The 20,817-nt window shown below is 34.6% G+C and overlaps 4 protein-coding genes and 1 long non-coding RNA gene across 12 annotated transcripts in view; 2 read left to right on the forward strand and 3 right to left on the reverse strand.

The window, feature by feature from the left end:
• LOC148231410 (uncharacterized) overlaps positions 1 to 20,817 on the reverse strand; it is a 302,215-nt gene that overhangs the window by 116,240 nt on the left and 165,158 nt on the right. The window lies entirely within an intron of this gene.
• Positions 745 to 7,910, forward strand: Sap130 (Sin3A-associated protein 130). Of its 2 annotated transcripts, none has more exons than XM_088195323.1 (11): positions 745 to 1,074; positions 1,316 to 1,360; positions 1,426 to 1,583; positions 1,620 to 1,716; positions 1,792 to 1,854; positions 6,016 to 6,150; positions 6,218 to 6,527; positions 6,571 to 6,792; positions 6,856 to 7,004; positions 7,069 to 7,256; positions 7,319 to 7,910. In XM_088195323.1, exons 1-11 carry the CDS (start codon positions 810 to 812, stop codon positions 7,571 to 7,573), a joined length of 1,887 nt encoding a protein of 628 aa, XP_088051449.1. In that variant the 5' UTR covers positions 745 to 809; the 3' UTR covers positions 7,574 to 7,910. The 2 variants fall into 2 exon arrangements, with proteins under 2 accessions (XP_088051449.1, XP_088051450.1); XM_088195324.1 differs by having other exon boundaries at positions 1,650 to 1,716.
• LOC148231417 (protein D2-like) lies at positions 9,137 to 12,582 on the reverse strand. Its single transcript, XM_088195338.1, has 4 exons — positions 12,414 to 12,582; positions 12,232 to 12,355; positions 11,955 to 12,168; positions 9,137 to 9,476 (listed from the first exon to the last, which is right to left on the reverse strand). The coding sequence occupies exons 1-4, from the start codon at positions 12,561 to 12,563 to the stop codon at positions 9,335 to 9,337; spliced, it is 630 nt and encodes a 209-aa protein (XP_088051464.1). The 5' UTR covers positions 12,564 to 12,582; the 3' UTR covers positions 9,137 to 9,334.
• LOC148231418 (protein D2-like) lies at positions 15,810 to 18,636 on the forward strand. The gene is made up of 5 exons (XM_088195340.1): positions 15,810 to 15,874; positions 16,712 to 16,821; positions 16,885 to 17,005; positions 18,176 to 18,389; positions 18,448 to 18,636. The coding sequence occupies exons 1-5, from the start codon at positions 15,835 to 15,837 to the stop codon at positions 18,584 to 18,586; spliced, it is 624 nt and encodes a 207-aa protein (XP_088051466.1). The 5' UTR covers positions 15,810 to 15,834; the 3' UTR covers positions 18,587 to 18,636.
• LOC148231419 (phosphatidylethanolamine-binding protein homolog F40A3.3-like) lies at positions 18,625 to 20,594 on the reverse strand. 7 transcript variants are annotated; one of them, XM_088195334.1, is made up of 6 exons: positions 19,710 to 20,355; positions 19,560 to 19,642; positions 19,378 to 19,496; positions 19,173 to 19,296; positions 18,896 to 19,109; positions 18,625 to 18,823 (listed from the first exon to the last, which is right to left on the reverse strand). In XM_088195334.1, the coding sequence occupies exons 2-6, from the start codon at positions 19,564 to 19,566 to the stop codon at positions 18,685 to 18,687; spliced, it is 603 nt and encodes a 200-aa protein (XP_088051460.1). In that variant the 5' UTR covers positions 19,567 to 19,642; positions 19,710 to 20,355; the 3' UTR covers positions 18,625 to 18,684. The 7 variants fall into 7 exon arrangements, with proteins under 7 accessions (XP_088051460.1, XP_088051462.1, XP_088051459.1 ...); XM_088195336.1 differs by having other exon boundaries at positions 19,564 to 19,642; positions 19,715 to 20,135; XM_088195333.1 differs by having other exon boundaries at positions 19,715 to 20,129.

Here is a 20,817-nt window from a genome sequence, read left to right on the forward strand (position 1 = left end):
AATAGAAAAAACCACCAAATGTTTTTTATTACTGCTAAACATATATCGCAAGGGCAAACGTTTTATATTTTATTCTTATTTTTTTATCAACACAAAATTGGTTATAAATCACTAGTATGTATAGTATGTATACATTTTATATGTCATTACATATTATTGTTATTGACGAATTAGATGTAAGTATAATTCAAAAAATAACAATTAAATAGGAGCATAATTACATTATTTAGTAGAAAAATACGTACTACTATAACATCCATTTTTAATATTACAAAAATATTTAAAATCATCTAAAAACTTTAGTAGTTTATTATTTCAAATTATATTTTATGCGAACAACGATCGGGTAATTAATTTAAGTCTTGAGATAATAATTTATAATTATTTATATATAGAGTGTAAATATCTCATAGAACAATATTGAGATCATTCATGTTGTTAAAATACACAGGTTTGCAGATGCTACTTTAATTTATTTAACTGACGATAATGCTAAGGAAGTGTCGTATAAGGTATGCGTAAACTAAATAAAAATATAACCCAACATACCTAAACCAAAAATAATATTATATTAAAAATATGTATGAACATAGATTAATATTATACTAGAAATTTTTATAATTAAATGTTAATCAGGTATAATAAAATATGAGTATTTGACAGAAATAAAAATTTAGCCGGTTTTGTGAACGTATTATTTCGATATTACCCCAGTGTGTGTAGCGACATAGAAAGAGCGGCAACGGAGTGGCAACACCGGCGCAGTGGCAGTTTGACGCGACGATGGTCGGAGGAGTCGGAGGAGCGCAATGAGCGAAGCGCCGCCGGTCAGGGCCGCCGCCCCCGGCCTGCTGCCGCACAAGATCAAGATCGTGAAGGGCGGCGACAAGACGACGCTGCTGCCTCTGCCTTTGGGGCTCGGTCTGGGGCTCGGGTTGGTGCGGGGCCAAGTGGCGTCGGTCGTCCCCGCGCCTTCCCACGCCGCCCCTCGGCGCATCTCCGTGCAGAGCCCCACCACTGTCAGGCCTCTGCCCGCTTCCGTGTGCCTCGTCGCGCCCCCCGCGCACCACCCCGGTACTTTACTGCGATCCATCTTTATTTACCTTTTCATTTTTCATCTATAAAATAAAAGTTGAAATTTAAAGATATATGTTAATGTTAAACACTTATCTTCATAGGACATAAATGATATTTATCATTTAAACAAATGTACTTTTGCTTATCACAATCACAATAAATCAGATTACTGTTTTTTATACAATATTAGCGATTTTTCAATAAAGATTCCAATAAGAATATTTTTTTCTACCGACAGCCACTACAGTGACCAAGCAGCTGACTAGCTACCATGTCCCGAGAGGTAACCCCGTTTAATCCTTTTCGTATCTGTTATGGTGCAATTTGACCAGAGTTGTATGAAAACAGGTCCGGCCACCGTCGCCAATCTCTCTGTGCCCAGAGCCGTCGGGGCTCCGAGGCCGCCGGCTTCCTCCGCGGCGCCGGGATGGTCGACGTCGAGCGCTCAGCTTCGACCCAACGCCGTGGTCTACGCGCCACGTCCCAATAGACCGCACGCTCTACAGGTGAGACTTTAATTGGAATACAATTTCATTTAATAGCTCCTAACGAAACTCGCTACCTTTTCCCAGATTACCGCAGCACCGAAACCGGCCACCCTGAGGCCGGCTTTACCGCCGGTGGGAACTTCTACGACGGGTAAATATTTTTCGTCGCTTCTTTTATTTGCAACCGTTCAATCATTGTGTACGTTGCTATTATGCTTTGTTGTAGTGGTCGCACGCGCCGTACGTCCCGCAAATGTTCCGTCACCTCAGAGAACGCCTCCGCCTCAAGGTAAAAACGCGAGTCACTATTGTTGTAAAGTTTTCACTAATATCATTTTTTAATTCGGTTGTCGATCTTTTACCATTTTGAGGTACCCAGTGGTGTGACAAAATAATTGGACCAAACATTATTTTTCATATTTTTATACTTTCTACACTTTTATGTAATTTAAACAAGTAAAAGCAATATTTTACACATTTTCCATTTTATCTTTTATTACTTCGAGTACTCTTACAGTTTTTTTTTTCATTTTTGGTTCGTTTCATATATTGTACATATATTCGTTATTATTTGTTAAAATTCGTTTAAGTATTTATTTCCTACATTAGTTGCTTACAAAATATGTGAAATGTTGGAGTGGTCCGATTTGTCACAAGAAATAATAAATAAAGTATTATATAAATAAGCATTTATATAATACTTTTTTTTTAATTTGATTTAATGTAAATATTTTTATAGAAAATAATACCAATAAATTAACATTAGAAAAAATATTTTATATTGATTTTATAAAAAATGTTAAGAGCCTCTAAATTGATATAAAAAAAATTCACAAAAGCCGAATACTTTATAAAAATAATGTATAATTAATTAACGAAATTTAATAATAGAAAAATGTTAAAATAAAATATTAAAACACACATACGAAAAAGCAGTAAATTAAATCAAAGCAATAAACCTTGAGAATCCATGATTTTTTTTCTATAATTTACTATAAATGCAATACAGAATAATAATAGATAAATAACAGCAGAAATAATTATAGAAAAATACATAAAATTAGCTCACTGCTCAAAAGGGTAAAGAGACTTGTGTTAAAATAAAAAACAAAATACAACGGTGCCTTGACTTAAGAGTTTAATTCGTTCAGTGATGGAGCTATGTCAATATTATGCTCGTATGTTTAAAATAAATTAAAATGTGGATAATCCATATCAATGGGAAGAATTGAAATGGTAAATACATACTACCTAAATTACAGAGTTTTTTTAAGTTATGCAATATGTTTTTTTCCCTGAATGTCAAGTCTAATATTTAAAAAAAATCTCGTATCTCAAAATACTTGTAAATCAATTCACTCATAAGTTGACGATTCACTATATACACACATTTGTATTGTATGGACAAAAAAATATTCAAAAACGGTTCCCTCATCCATTTAGCACTGTAAATGTGTTATTGTTGCATTGTATGTGTCGTAATAAACAAACCCCTAGTGTTTAGCCTTCCAACATTCTTTCTGCTTATCCAGTTTTTGTAATGTGTTACTTAACCCTTTAGTTCATGAAAACAACAAGAAGTACAAAACACAATCATTGCCATAATGCTCCAATTTGGAAACTTGCTATTCGTGTGAAGCATATCTAAACCGAATTAAAAACAATTATCCCTTCTCAGAAGTAAAAAATCCACGTCAATAGCAATAAAATGCGATGTCTGTCTGTAGATCTTCCATTTATTTTCCTTTAATAATTAGTTTTAGTTTTAGAACTTTCATTAGTTAAAGTTGGGTTGGGTTGGGTAATTTGTCTAGGATAGGTTTGGATTTGAACAGCATTATATATATAGACATTTTGAAGTAGTATATAATGTCACTAGTGCTGATCAGTCAAATTATTTTTTCACTATTAGAAATATATATCTACTGATGAAAATGTACTTGAACCTCACTAGTGAAAATATAATGATTTCACTAAAATTACATATTTTTAAAAATATTTTCGAGATAAATATCTTTTATATTTTCTTTGGGGTATAACCTGAGAATTTCTGATATAGAATCAGGGACGTCATTTAAGCTTTTCCCAGAGTGGGGAGTGCAAAAGTTGGCTAGTCAGAAGTAATTTTTTTTAATATTCCCATTTCATTAAGATTCATTAAATTTGTATTAAACATGTATTTTATTTGTATGACGTCCCTGTCGATAGCTTTGAGGAGTTTGGAAAATATGTGAGATGGTGCTCATTTATATTAAGTGTACACCATTCGTGTTTTTATTTAAATGTTTAAAAGTATAATTTTTGGAAACTTGTTAGTTAGCATGGCGCCACGCTCAAAAACACCAGTTGTTACTCCCCAATGCGTTTCCCGCACTGTTCAAGCCCAAACCTGACCTAAACAAATTAACCATTATATTTGATAAGGTTAGATTTTGGTTTGAACATTCCCAATGGTGAGTTTTTGAGCGTTTCGAGACTGTTTTTTTTATAATTTTTATTTGAGGGATAACCTGAGAATTTCTGGTTTAGAATCAGGGATGTCATTTCATCCTTTTTCAGGAGGGGGGCAATCGCTTATTTTTTTAATATTTTGATTTCATTAAAATTGATAGTATTTTATTAAATGGCATACATTTTTCTAGCCATATCTAAAGGGGCAAATACCCCCACCTGCCCCCCCCCCCCTAAATAACGTGCTTGTTAATATTATAGTAACTGAAAAATATCCAAAATTGCAGAGGCAAAAAAAATGTTTCAAGGCAGTGTTTACATACACATACAGATTTTTTTTGTATGAATATATTCCACATATTATATATTCGTAATAGTGAATTCAGTTACCGTCAAACTGTAATTCGTGTACCAATACAATAAAAATGTATTTAAATAATTTTACAGTCAATATACGCAATAATATTCGCACGGCACAACTGTGCAACTTTGCCATTTTGATTTTGCACAATGTAACAGAAACAGATTTCTTTTAACTATTAACAAATACAATAAAAAACAATATAGATAGATACACACTCGTAAACACTTATTCTATTGTAATTTATTTATATTATATATTATAACACTAATGAAATTTTAAATTTAATGTTTATTTTTGTGTGGTTGTCGACTTACTGTTTTTCTAAAGGTAGTTTTAATTCTAGGATTCGTATTCCAGTGTTTGGAAATGGTATTTCTTCAAACTATTGCCATAATTAATAAAAAAAGCTAACCAATTTAATTTTATTTAATTCCGGGACTATAATATTTCTCCATTTTCAAGGGTGAACAAAAGTTATTTACGGTGATTTTTCTGCCGATATCAGTTTGTCGCCTCTGATGTCTGAAACGAATCAGTACCAATGAACTGGCACACCTTCAAAATTGTATATACATCCTGGAGGGTCATATTCTGACTAATCCAATGTTGCATCGGGAACATCTGTTTTTTTTTTCATTTCATAAACACATGACATGCAGACTTTTGGCCAAAAAAACCACTAGATTTACGGGTATAAACCCGTCAATTTAACGGGTGTCATTTAAAATAGATATATAGTGACCAGATTTTTAAAAATAAGAAGTTTCCGAAAATAAATTAGTGCTAATATATTTGCATTGTTCAAATATAAAAAAGTCGTAAAAAAAAACAAAAAATATACTGTCTGAGACAAATCAAATCGGAATATAAATCAGAAACTCGTCAATTTGATGGGTTTTATAAGTAAAGAATAATTAATTACTGTAGAGATCACAAAGTTTGATATTCCTTTTTTATAATTGGTAAAAGTATTTTATCATAATTTGTATCGTTTTTATTTTTAAAATATGTGTATTTGTTGATTCTATTATTTTTTATTTCATTGTTAAGCGATCCACGGTTTGACGTTTACTGATTTAACCATTGTGAATATAAGAAACGATCAATACGAATGTATTTTAAATTTGACATTTAACCTTTTCACCACGTTTGATGGCGAACAAACCCCAGATGCTGATGTCGTTCCTAGCGTCATCAACTTTTGAACCCTGTATCACAGTTGTTTAATATATTTTAAGGTTTAAAATTGCTTGAACGTAATATTTAAATCTTTATCTGACGACATCTCTTGAGGTTTGCTCAAAAAAATTTGTAGGTATATTAAAATTTAATATTTTTCAAAGAATTATAGGTATTCCAATTCTCGCCACTGCCGCACTGCCATCAATTTATCATAAATTTATATGGAGCGCGCGAGTAAATCTCCGTCTTTTATACGGTAGAACATTTTTTTTACAATGTACACCTAATGCAATAATGAAACATTTGTTAACTTCTAAAAAGTAACAAGATAAGTTTATGTATAAAAACTCAATTCTTAATTCATTAAAAACAGCACTGCGCATGGATGTTGTATAAATATTTCCATCGCGATTAAATTAATAATAGTAAAATATGTTCATTTTTATGTTTCAGTTCTTCAAACGGCGGTAACTCCGATCCGAACGACAACGCTGCCGAAAGTCGTTCCGCTCGTTCAAAGAAATTACCAGTCGACTAAAGTGGTCGGAGTGGCTTTAGGAGTCAGACCCGGCATGGGCAACAGAACCGGTATATATACCGTTGTCGGCGTTCTTTTCATAGTGTCGATGGTCGTTCATTCCAAATCTTATTTCAGTGACTGGACCATATTACTATGAAGTATCCGGCGGCATCGGCGGCGCAACGCAGTCTTCCAGCGCGACCGCGACTGTCTCGTCGCTGCCTCTGTCTACGTCGGTGCACTCTCTGCCGATCAGCATGCTGCCTTCTCACACTACCGTCGCTGCCTTCGGTGAGCTCTCGGATCGTTCAAAGTTTCAATATCGATCGTTAACGACGACCTCTGAAAGTCCTGCCGTTTCCAATCTCGGCGATGCGAATCGAGGTCCAGGCAGTCCGCCCGGCCCCCAGAGGCCTTCCATTTTGCGCAAGAGAGAAAACGAAGGGTGAGTAAAATGCGCTCGAGTCGTAGTAGACCGCGTTTCGTAGGGAACCTTTCTGTTCGATAGGTTCGCTCGTCAAGTCGCAGTTTCCGACGGCGTCTCCACCTCCGTCCCCCGGAGGATCCACCACCGTTTCGGCCGCCTCCAGTCCCGAGCCGGAAGATGAGGCGCCGTCTCCGCCGCCGGCGCCTCCCCCGATTCCGCCGCCTCAGCCGATTCTATCACTGTTCGCTAACTGCTCTCCGCGAAAGAAACCGAGGAAGCAACTGTGAGTGCAAGAGTCAGAGTCTTTCCCTTTCCAGTGGCAGTTATAATCGTCGCATATTTTCAGGCTGAGCAGCGAGGCTCGGGGAGCTCGAGGGAGCGCCGACTGCGAGTTCCCATCGGAAGGCATACGCATGATCATAGCTCCTTCGCCGCCTCCCGTTGCAATTCCTCCGCCCGCCCCGGCGCCTCCCGAAGCCGAAAAACCTCCGAGACGTGAGCGTTTGTTCTTTTTTCGGGTCACACGCCTTCGTATTGTGTAACACGTCTCTTTTTACAGGTGCTATGCTCGGAGCGGGCTGGACTTGTGGATGGCGTGCAAACGCTCTCCATTTTGTGCGACCTTGCGACGTCAAGAGGCGAGAAGACCGACGGCCCTCAGTCGTGGAGCTCGCCGCTCAGAAGCACGTTCTGCAGAAAGCCAACGGATGGAAGATCCATCATCTCACCGCACAGATGGACGATTTGGTGAGTCGTTTTTGCCTCTTCGACGATCCAGTATCTCGTCTGACGCGAATCTTCTCTTTCAGATCGACCTGGAGAACGGCGTTTTGGAGCAAGCGAGGGAGGCGCTGAGGGCCATCGAGAGCTACGACGGACCGAACCTGCACCGCGTCTGCGAACTGCTGAAGGGCAACATCCAGAGGAGTCAAATAGTGTGCGGCGGCGTGGGCGAGGCGCGGACCAACGTAATGCGCGTCTTCCAGCACAAGTCGCGAGTGAGCGACATCCTGGCGCGCCAAGCAGACAAGAGGTGCTTCAAGAAGCACCGCAATCAGTACTGACTCTAGCCGAGACGCTATACGCGCACGTTCGATTAGTATTATTGTGATATTTATGCCCTTGCGCGGATCTCCGTCGCTTTCGACGTGTGCCATCTCGCCGTCGTTTTCGGCGAATCCGTTTCCGTACTACGTTTTATACCGAGCGACGACAGTTTTGTTTATCAATTATTGTATCGTATGTACTTGTAAATATTATTGTGATTAATTTAAACAAAATCGGAACGAATCTATGACTATTGCACGCGTCTCCGTTGACCTTTCGGGAGTCTCACGATTCGCAGGTCTCGACTACCTTTTTTATAAGAGAACTATAACGAGTAATAAATATTTTTAAAGATACATATATTTTTCGTTTATTATTAAGATATTTAATTGTTATTTATTAATTAAAATTAAGTCCATCGACAGGTTAACCTAATGTGTCACTATGGTCAAAAACTGAACTCGCACCGGCGCTGCAAGCCCGCTAAAGTTTACCAAGAGAATATGTACGTTACGTCATATATATATTGTATATATTATATAAATACATAAATGGGCCCCTACAATATCTTCAGAAACTCACCGGAACGCCACAGCGACGTAGCCATACAATTATATACATTGTGTCTGGAGATGCTGCTGGCTATGTCGCTGTGGCATCCCGGTGAGATAGTGGGCTAAGACGATCTTTGTTAGCAAAGATTGTTGCTGGTGTCATGATGCAGGAAAAGGTAAATAATTTGTAAGCTTATTTTGTGAACTTTTCAAAAACACCGTAGCAGCTAAATGGTCAAGATGATAGTGTATTCAGCGACTAATAAATATCTACAGGCAACCTACTGCTCCAAAGGTACCTAACTTTTTGACGCACAAGAAGAAATATCATTCGTTCTTCAGAATTTTTACTTAAAAATTGAATATTTCGCATCCCAAATTTGATCTGATTAGTAAACCTCAATTGGTTGTGTATATTTTTTTACATATGTTCAAATTTTCTTTTAGTTAAAACTCATACCCCATTTTTACGACGGATGGTGAGAGATGGCAATTATACGCAGATTGAGCCGTTGCAGTAGTATTTTATTTAATATAGTTCAAGTTACATGTTAGAATATATGATGTTTGGTTAGCACCGGCTGTGCGAGCCCGCCAAAGTCATCAAGAGAATTTGTCCGTTACGCCAGTGTTACCAGAGTGCTGCCTAGGTTTGGCCATAATAAAACCTAAATAAATGGGCCCCCACACACCAACATTGATCGCAAGTTTTTAATTGAGGACAATTTAATGAGCAGTATATAAAATAATTGCTCCATAAAACAAATTGTACGTGCATTACTGTTGAACAGAACAGTGAACACCTCATGAATAACTCTCTGCAACGAATCCTTTTTCGAAGAAAAAATCCTAAGATTTACTTAACATAAAAGCACAAACTATTCGTTTTATGGAACAAACTATTTATTTTTATGCACATATCTCTCAAAATAATTCCTTTTTATTTGGCCATGACTTTTCAATGAGCGTTATGCGCAACGACTTTGACCCTAATTTTATTGCCGTTTTCGAGAAAATAAAAAAACATTTTCGTGTTGATTTCTTTATTTGATCTATTTAAAAAAACGGATAAGTAGTTAATAATATATGTATCAATTGCTTAAATGTGTTAAATCAAAGATAATAATAACCCATCTGACCCGCACCGATCAGAGTGCAGTAAGTATTCAAGTCTGCATACATAGAAACTCAAAATTAACAATTTTATTGTAATTTATATTTTATTTATGAGACGCCGATCATCTTGTGCAATTTGCCAGTGTAATCGTCATATTGAGAAAGGAAGAAATTTCCAGCGACGGGATCACCCAGGTTGTATTTTGCTGCCAGTTTGGAAATGGAGAATTTACGCCTGTTAACAGCGCTCCTAAAAACAAAGAAATATTATTTTGCTAACATCGGATGAAGTTAAACGAGGCTCGGTTATTACCATATAATAAAGCTATTGGGTTGATGCAATGGTGGTTGTCTGCTTATTTTTTTTTTGAAATATTCTTTCAGTACTTATGACAGCTCTCCACCTTTCTACCTACTTATTTATACGTTTAGAATAAAATTCACGAGGCTTCGATGCAACAAAATTAATAAGGGATATTTTGACTTCCGATATTGAATTTTATTTTTCATTTAGAAAATTTTGCATGGACCTGAATAGGTGAAAATCAGACAGTGCGAGGTCTGGGGTATATGGTGGATGCTTAATAACATCTCAATTTAACGCATAATTTACATATGGTCATGCTTTATCTTGGTGAAGAACTACTCTTTTTTGGTTCACTAATTCTCGTATGTCCTTGTGAAAGGTTGCATTCAATTCGGTCAGCTGTTTACAAAAAAAAAATATGCAATGAAAAAGCAAATATTCATTTAGTTACTAAATACCGATATCCTGAAGTTCATTGGATAAGGCACAAATGTTCTTGGTGCATTTGAAATGTAAAGATAATTGGTATTCTTGATGTGTATAAGCAGGGTCGACCCCCCAAAAAAGGTTATATAACGAATACAAAATGTATTTAATAATATATAAAATAAACTAATATAGTATCGTAATTCCAAGTAAAATTTCAATATATGCAGTTCGACATTTTGCTTCTTCAAAATCATAAGTAAGTTAATTGCATATACATCATGCCAAATAACTAAACTGCAAAAAAATATCGTTTGTAATTTCCAATATCAAAGTAATACATTTTAGAACTATATACTAAGGAATCTCCACATTATTGAATCTTAATAAATTTATTATCCGGTAAAAATATTGCTAATCTTAAAAAGGGGTTTAACACAAAAAGTTTTCGAATCACTGCTTACAATCAACGTATGTTGAAATCTGAAACTCATATTATTTCCGAAACATGGACTGTCAGAAGAAAACACAGGATCGAACATGTGAGTCTTAATGGGTCATAGTTATTGATATATCGCGACGAAAACAAACGTTAAGGAATTATTCATAGAAACGACACATTCAAGTTGTTCTGGCTCTTGTTTCTTTAACACAAAGGGTTCAAAGGACCCCACAAAATTGACGATGGAATTTTGGTGGAAAGCGGGCCGGCTATGTCTAGGTTTACGAATTTTGCAAAGTCTGAGATGGCAGAACCGACCCTAGAATTTGCATAATTTTGATTTCATCGTGTTTTTTAGGGGAATAAAATATCCCTATATGAATTATATTTCACATTTTGTGATAAAAGTAATATTAACATCTCTTTTATTAAATTTTAACTTTGCGCGCGGGGTCCTACGCGAGTGAATCGTACATATGCTCAGAGCCGGCTCTGTGTATGAGTGAAACAATGAATGAGATTAACACAAATATATTGCTATTGCTTAAAATATCTTTATCCCGTCAGTACACACTTTTGTATGCCTCATTAAGATAAAAAATAAAACCTTTTTATGTTTTGGTACTTCAAAAACAGACATACACAAGTTCATAGCTAACATATAATTATTTTACTGAAAATGATGGTTTTTAAAAAATAAAGTCAGCAAGTTTTATATGAAACAATCAGTAATATCAATAACTTTTTGACAAACTGTTAGTGAAGCCCCGATTGCAGCCATTAATATTAGCAAAACATAAAATAATTCAAGTTATCATTACATACATATTCAAATTCTTGATAATATTAAAATAAGTAGATGTAAGTTCCATAATGCATAATATTTAGCAACGCATATTAATTTAATTGGACGTTAATTAATTTTAAGAGATGCTTGGTAACTTAATGAATAGTCAGAATCTCAACGGTCAGTAATTATTTTAAATAATCCGTAATTATATAAAACGGTCGGTTATTACATAAAAAAAATCATTTAACTTAATTTTATGTATATTTTTACTACATAATATGTAAAATTAATCAAAAAATAACTGGTGGTTTAACCAATGAAACAAATTTTGGATCAAATATGTATGATAACCTCTCAACTTAATATTTTTAATATACATATATCTACATGTATATGAATTTAATTGTATTTTTAAAAATGTTTTGTGGAATTGCAAAATAATGTGCACAAAATAATTTAGAAATTTGTTTTACTTGCTAAATCAATTAATTCATTTCTGACCAATTAATATAATATATTCAACTGACCATTCAAATTATTTTATCATTATTAACTGACCACATATTAATGATTGTTTCGCTTAAAAATTACTGATCATCTAATTTCTTGCATTTTATAATTATAACGTTATGCTATTGATAACACAAGAACAAGGATTTTCATATTACTATAGAAGAATATGAGTTTTTCATATTAATAATCTTTCTTTTAACTTATACTCGATAAAGTTTCTGCCCTTTAATTGTTACGAAAAAATACTAACATGTTGCTGAGATGAGGCTCGTCGAAGTTGATCCTGGAAGGCTGTTTGTAAACAAAAAAAACGTAGCGATGGAGACCGGTGTTCGCCGGAGGACCGCTTCCTAAGTATTCAGTCAACGTGTCTCCGCTGTCCACGGAGTTGCCTTGAATGTTTCCGACTAACCAATGATGCCATTCGCGGAGGAATGGATTGGCACGACTCGGAGAATCGGGATCTGGAACACCGGTCGTACAATATCAAAATTCTATAACGATAGTTAGGACAAACGACAACGTACCGGTGAAACAGAGAGTGTATAATGCGTCGGGCTCGGCGGTCCATTCTACAGCGGGTACATCTTTAACTTCGGTCGGAGTTAGCTCGTTGCCTTCTGACACTTCTAGGCCATTCGGGAATTTGATCTAAATTGTAGAGGAATCAAAATAATAAGATTTTTTGCATAAAGATAATGCATCTAACCTTGAGCAGTTCAGCAGGTGCAACGGCGAAAATGTCAGGAACCAATTCGACAGTTATGAAGCTCTCGACGACAGTGGGCGTTGCTCGTGCAATGAGATCCAAATTCATCATTCCAAAAACTGCAAAAACAAAGAGTGGTAAACGAGTCATAGTACTCAAGATTTTTTGATTGATGCTATCTATATGACTTGATATAAGAACAACCAATGCAACTTTTTACACGCTTAAGACATCATTTTTTTGGTAACAATTTAAATAGCCTATATTAATTTAAGTTAGTAATTCTGTTCGATTTTGGTCAGTATTTTAGTAAAAGTCTGTAGTTTGAGTATATGGTTTATACAAATGGTAGTATATGGTATAGTATATATTTTTTTTATTTTAATGGTTAGTTACAAATGCATTAGGAAATAACTGTAAAAATATAATATATATTATTTTTATACAAAAAATATATATAAGTAAAGAAAAAATAAATAAGTTTTGGTATTGTTGCTCTGACAGGTTTACCAATTGTTTATCAAAAAGTTAATGATCGTTTTATATTATTAACTGACCATTTCACTTAAAAGTTACTAATCTTAAAAAACTGACTATTAAATATGTTTCTGAAATATTGTGCTTAACTAATACTGGTGTCTTTTGAATGAAATATAAACTTGCTATATATACTCGGCGAAAGTCTACAGAAAAAAACCTTCCAATGCCTAAAAATCAGCATAAAATTCATGCATTATGTACCAATGGAAATTGATTTATTTTTTTTGTAATATTTTATATTTTTAGATTAATATATATTTTACCACAATTTTCTAGAATAAGTATGGAAGCAGACACTATATGCAGAAATTGAAAAACTTGAACAATGACAATATTTCAAATATATTTGTACAAAGGTTAAGCAAATTAAATATGTTATGTTCACATAAAACTTTTTGTATGTATTAAGAAAAGTGATCAAACAGAAGGTAATTCAAAGACTCAGTTTCAATGCAGACTAGTGTTTGTCATATAAACTATATGAATTTGGGAACTATATGAACATATTTTATAAATCATATTTCAATCTATAAGATGTTCTAGATATGTTTTTGTCTGTTGAATTAACAATGAATACTAAATTCATTCACCTTTAGAAAAACTACAAGTACAATTATTATTACATGTAAAAACTTGTAAGAAATATGTTAATGTTAAAACACAATGTCAGTAAAAAATATTAATGAAAATAACCAACAAAAATATTGTTTTTGATCCTTTTCAGCAACAATTGCTGTTTTCATATCAAGCCATTGATATAATAATAAAAATGAATAAAGTAAAATGAAACCGGAGAGGAGCAAAACGTAAAATATAAGCTTCTCCATGACTGCGGGTCCGTTTGCAGGCTAACACTTAAGAAAGCTGCAATAATAGTGAAGATACACGCGATTGGCAAGGTATTTTTATACAATAGCTTCTCATTATGAGTCGAATTAAATAACAGAGATTTTTACAGTGGCGGATCTACACGGCGCAAGGTTCAGTAATGTGTATGTGTGTGTGTGTGGGGGGGGGGACATAAAAGGTAAAAATTTTAAATGCAAAGATATATATAATAATTGGCCTCATTTAGAGGAAACTTTTTTGCCGACCACTATATTAAATTTATTAAAATAATCTCATTTAAGATGTTTAAATAAAATGTGCTATAATGCTTCTATAAAATAAATCCTCTGCTTTTTATTTTAACGAAATGGCAGTATTACTAAGTATCGTATTTGTATCCTAGTACCTTTTGCTAAGAGCGTTGGGATACAGTTTATTGCATTCTTGGTGTAGAATCTACTCAAAGAAGTACTTTTTGAAATTGCTAAGGTGCGTAAAATCCGTCAATGCTCAAGGATTTTTAGTTTAGAGCTTTAGAGTGCACTTAGGGCTACTATACGGTAAACAAAAAGGATGACAAGTCCTCCTTTTTCAATTAAAATATAATGTCCTCCATCCACCATAAAATGTCTTCCTTTTTTGAACATGTTTGTGCAGTATAAAAATAACAAGAATAAATTTTTGAAAGTGTATTTGTGGTTCACACATTCTTTAACGTCTGTATTTTAAGCAAACATTGCATCTGCACAGCAAGAAGAAAACGCAGTACTGGAAATTATGAACATCTTAGAATTAGTACTGCGGATGCTGCGAAACAGAATTGAAGACAAATTTTAACCTTTGAATGTGAAGCAGCTTATTCTTGAAGTAAATGGTTCGAAGGAAGAAAGCAGATCATCTATAACGATTTTCAACGTGCTTATAAAACATATTTTGAATACATGACAAAATGAACCTGATAACTGTGCGAGTTTGTGCTTTGAATGGATGCTACCTAAAGAATACAATAAGTACAAATATGAAAATTTGGTTCCTTTTGGAAGACCAATTTTGCAGCCTGGTGTCATTCCTTAAATCTGAAGATAAAGGGACTAAGTTTTACGAAGATTATATGCTACATGAACAATAGACAGTATTTTTTGAAATCTCGTCCCAATAGTGATCGGTTTTCAGACTTACTGAAAATTTGTTAATTTTATTTTTGCATTCCTGCTTATAACGCAAACGTTGAGAGGGTTTTATCACTGATAAACTCTTAACGGACCAAGGAACGAAAGCTACAACGAGTCAGTGTAGGCGATAATAATCACACAATACAATTTTAAGAGTATGGCATGCTCGGTTTTTTATAGTTATTTATTAAGAAACAAATAACTTTTGTTAAAAATAGGCAGCTCTGAAAAGTATGTTTAAATGCATGATTAGTATTAGCAGTACGTTTTAAAAAATATTTTAATACTGAATTTATTGTTTTCTCTTACAATAAAGGTTTATATCTTAAGTTTAGTTGTATTTTGAAATGTGCTCCTTTCAAAGATAAATGTCCTTCTTTTTCACTTTTGCATATGGCAACCCTGACTGCAGTAGACTGTGCACCATACGTGCTTTTATTTAAATATTTAAAAGTATAACGCTTAGAAACTTGTTAGTTAGAATAACATAACCCACTGCGTTTCCTACGCTGTTCAAACCCAAACCTATCCTAAGCAAATTAACTTTTATATTCGATAAGGTTAGGTTTTGGTTTGAAAATTCCCAGTGGTGAGTTTTTGAGCGAAGCACCGTCCAAACTAACAAGTACTAATTATTGTTTGTATACAGACCAACAATACATGATTTGTAGTAAGAAATAAAAATAAATAAATCAAGTTAAGTCGCGTATGTAATAAAAATGTATCTCTATAGTTTATTTTTATTTGATTTTAAAGGTCGTCGACACCTGAGCGGCAGATTGAATAAATATAAATTGGCGTGGGTGTGAGATATTGCAATCGTAAACAGGTTTTCGTTGTACTAACGGAACTCTCAGTTGGCTAGTTACGCTTTTGTCAACATGGCCGCTATATGGACTTCTATCGCTTTTGCCCTAATTGGTAAGATTTCGCTTAATAACCTTTGATTCGAAGCAAAAACCAATTGGCTGTGACCGTTCTTAACATCTGAAAAAAGCAAATTACATTTTTATTAAAGATTCAGAGTGGGCAAGCACGTTGATTTTAAACTATCTCAATGGATACGGATTTAAAATTGAATTATTCTGTTTAGGCCAACAAGTAAAAAATAAGTATAAAATAAATATCGATTCACAAATTAGTTTTTGTATTGTTGCTATGGTGGACAATCAAATTAGTGTTAAAAATAAATTTATCATTTATTGTTAAAAGAACACATTTTAATTCCCAATTGAATTGAAGAGTTTAAGTTAAATGAGCTCAAAAGGTTTATTACACTCAATCATTAAAATAATTTTGGATACTCGGTGCTCACTACAAAGCAACATTTGTACATATAATTTTACTAAATAAAAGCGATGAGACCTAAGAAATGAAACCTTATTTAAGAATGCTAATATATGTTAAAATATGTTAAAAATGTAAATAAGCATTTTGTTTACATTTTTTTGCTGTAATAAAAACAAATATTTTTTAATATCAGTTTAAAATCATGAGTTTATTAGAGCATTAAAAAAAAAAAAAAACAAGGTCCCCGGCACACCTAATGGCATTCAATGTTATATGTTCTTTGTACACTCTTTTTATATTTAATTTATGTATAATGAAAAACAAACATCCTCTATTATTACGTTTGCGATGCTTTGTAAACACAGCAGGTACAATAGAATTGTGCTAATTAACTCGACACATAAATCATTTCCTTCCTGTTAAATAATCATATGTAATTTCATTATTTACGTTTTATTTACTCCACAGTGATCGCGGTAATTGATACGGCAGCCGAAGATGTTCCAATAGAGAAAAGCTTCAAATCTGAACAAGTAGTACCAGATGTCGTTTCAGTGGCTCCTAAGACGTTGTTAAAGGTAAATAATCAAAATTTATACGAGCTTCAATTATAAAGCATTTATATTGACAACTTTTACCAGATCAAATATGCTAACTTAGAAGTGACTCCGGGTGGAGAATTGACACCGACGCAAGTAAAAAGCGAACCAATGGTGCAGTGGCAAGCGGACCCTAAATCTTTTTACACTCTGTGTATGACAGGTATAGTAATATTATAATTATTTTACAGCTTATATTGTAGTTGACAGTCTCATACAATTGCAGTATTTTCTAACAATTTTTGCTTATCTGGAATGCCTTATCTTGTATTCTAAGAAGGGACAAGTTTGACTTAATGTATTTACTAAATAATGTTTGAAGGCACACTGAGCACACAATAAGTAAACAGCTTCGCGAAATCCCTTTATAATTAGGATTTCACTATTTAAAAAATATCAATATTGAAAATATACTCTAACTTTTTTACCCATTACTCCAAAATATATTTATTTACACATTTATGTTATCCCTTTGAAAGGTAGAATGTCATATATCGTTTTAATTCGAAAGGTTTATTAAATCAATTTATATTGTCATTATGAAACAGAAATTCGAGAAAATTTTTTACTTCAGGTTTTGGGGAAATGATGTTGTTTCATTTTTGATATAATGACATCAAAATTAGGGCATTTTGATTTCAGAGTAATTTGAATACTGTCTTCGGGATCCAATCGATTACTTTGTTTTGTTGTTATGTTCATCAAAGTGGAAAATCCTTGTTCGCAAAGGTAGGTTGTTGCAAAAGGCAACAACTTCTTTACTGTCTCCTCATGTACAATTTAAAGCCTTTGCAGTTATTAACATCCAAAAATATGATTGATCTGGTTTGTTAGCAAATTCAATTCGTGCTTCATTGATTTTTTGGCGCTTTTGTTGATTTTGGAATCTTAAATAAATATTTCAGAAAATGTATATTTTTAAATGAATTTGCTCATTACTCATAAAAATTTCATTTTTACCCCATTAGGGATAATTTACCACCGCTCTAGACAAAGCGCAAGTACGTGTTAACTTTGTAGCTGTAAATGATATACAGTAAACCTCCCAATAACACGGTAAGTTGGGAACATGCTATTTGGGTGCGTGTAGTTGGGGGACTAGAAAATACTCATACAATTTTTTGCAATATGTATGTACGAATCAGGCGTGCGTGGTGAGATTCGCTCACACTTTAAGTAACAGGCATCCAAATAGCACGTCCACAATTTACCGTGATATTGGGGGGTTTACTGTATTCGACTCTCATGGAAAAGTGTAATTAACATTTTCTTCACTAGCAGTTCTACATTGAGCATATTAATAACATATTTTTGTTTTGTGGTTTTTGAATAGATCCCGATGCTCCGAGTCGCGTGAAACCTACCAGGAGAGAATGGCGCCATTGGCTCGTAGGTAACATTCCCGGCTCCGATCTAGCTAAAGGAGAGTCTTTGACTCAATACGTCGGCAGTGGACCTCCCAAAGACACCGGACTTCACCGATACGTGTTTCTCTTGTATAAGCAACCCGGCAAGATCGACTTTAAGGAGCCGCGCGTAACTAACAGGTGTGTAGTTAAAACATTATGATAACATTCGTGGATATAATATTCGATTCCATTACAGGAGTAGCAGAACCATGGCTAGCTTTTCGATAGCAAATTTCGCAGAAAAGTATTCGCTGGGTTCGCCGATCGCAGGCAACTTTTTCCAAGCTGAGTATGACGACTACGTGCCGACTCTTCATAAGCAGCTTTCGCCCTAATCGTGTAATTGCCATTTTATAAATAAAAGTCTTGTAAATCACGCTGAAAATATATTTTATTGCATTTTAAAAAATTACAGTATTAATCATTGGAATATTTATGCGCCGAGTTGTTTGTACAAAATGGGAACGTAATCGTCGTATTTAGCTTGATAGAAATTTCCAGCCACGGGGTCGCCCAAGGCATATTTAGCTGCCAGTTTGGCGATGGAGAATCCGCCCCTGTTATTGGCGCTCCTAATATCCAAAATAAAATATATTAGTAGATATTAGAATTATAAATAATAATAAAAGATAAACAATAATTACGTGTTGGTGAGACGAGGCTCGGTGAAGTCGATCTTGGAAGGCTGTTTGTAGACCAAGAAGACGTAGCGATGGAGACCGGTGTCCGGCGGAGGGCCGCTTCCTACGTATTGAGACAGAGTGTCTCCGCTGGCCACCGAGCCGCCTTTGACGTTCCCGACTAGCCAATGATGCCACTCGCGGTAGGTGGGATCGGCGCGACTCGGAGCATCAGGATCTAGAATACAGAAATGAATGTTCAACATGTACGGAGACAGATTCGAGACGATCGATAACATACCGGTCATGCAAAAAGTGTAGTACGCGTCGGGATCAGCTTTCCATTCTACGGTGGGTACATCTTTGACTTGGGTCGGAGTTAACTCGTTACCTTCTGATACTTGTACGCCGCTTGGATATTTAATCTGAAATTGTGATTAAAAATAGATATCGCTGATTTATATTTTTTTAAGACGCTTATTATGATATTTATCATTATGAATCACCCGTATCAGTTCAGTGGGAGCGACGGCGATAACGTCCGGAACCACTTGGTGGGTTTGGAAGCTCTTGGCGACGGTAGACATTGCTCGTGCGATGAGACCCAAACGCATCACTCCAAAAGCTGCAAAACGTTTGTTTTTAGTAAGCATTATTCTTTTTTTGAAACCATAACTAGTAACTTAACAAGCCATAGATCAGTGCTACTCTGTGGCCTCTGTGTGGCAAACCAGAATTAAGTTTATCTTTGTCAGAAGAAACATATTGATTCTGGAATGTTACATTTTGAAATGAAAAAGGTTTATATTATTATTATATTATAAAATCGTAATTTTACTTTACAATTGATATGTTCACTAAAAGTATTTGATTTAATTAAAATATGAAAGTGAAATAGGTCAGCGCCTTTAAAAAAGTATTATATAATTAAATATGTCGTAACTAATGAGGCGTGCAAAGTTGCTTGTTTTTGCATAACCAGCAACTTAGCAACTTTATACTAATGAATATTGATTTTTTCACTTTGACGAAAAAAGAGCGGTACATTTGAAATTCAGTTTGATCATCAAAATCACCAGAAATGTTTATAAGTTTTCTGAAAAATTGATTTCGTGGCCAAGGTCCGCCATCTTGTGAAAAATTATAAAAGGTAAAACATATCAATTAACTTAATTGAAACACATTAACACATAAAATAAGCAGTTAGATTTATAATAGGAACAAAAAAAGTCAACCGGAGAGAAATAAAACGTAAAGTATAAGCTTCGCCATGACGGTTCATTATGCGACGAATTAAAAAACGATTGCGTCATGGCCGAACAAAAGGTCGTTTTGTGTGGGAATATTCCACTTCATGTCCTCTAAAATACTCGCAAATAGTCGCTAGGTTAAATACAAAAGGAAACATCTAAACAGGTATAATCATATATATTTTTTGTCACTCGAGTGCCGATCGAGAACGTCGGAATAAACACGCTGTACGTACTTATTATAGCTAATTAGTATTTACTACGTGAACGATTCGCTATCGGACAGTGAAAAATGACCGGCGACCTTACCGGTGCGCGCTGCAGTTGGCAACACTGACATCAACTTTCTCGAACGTTGCAATAAATATTTCGGACGGACGAATCTTTTTTTGTATTAGCACTTGTTAGTTATATCGGCGCCACGCTCAGAAACCAATGATTATGAACATTTTTATGCTTTTGGCCCTAACGTCTGCGACAACGTTTTGCTATATAAATACGCTTTAATATTTAAAACTTAGCCGTGCGCGATTTATTCCCCAAACACCGGTTAATTGCGAATTTTAGTCAATGTTTGGAAAAAAAACACGCTCATTGCAATAAAAAACTAAGTTTTAAATTTTAAAATGTATTTATGTAGCAAACGCTTTTAGCCACTTTCGCAGACTTAAAAGCCAAAAACACAATAACCTAGTT

The sequence above is a fragment of the Plectrocnemia conspersa genome, unplaced genomic scaffold (genome assembly GCF_051122295.1).
Source record: "Plectrocnemia conspersa isolate PC_06_02 unplaced genomic scaffold, ASM5112229v1 ptg000010l, whole genome shotgun sequence".
Taxonomy (NCBI): Eukaryota; Metazoa; Arthropoda; class Insecta; order Trichoptera; family Polycentropodidae; genus Plectrocnemia; species Plectrocnemia conspersa.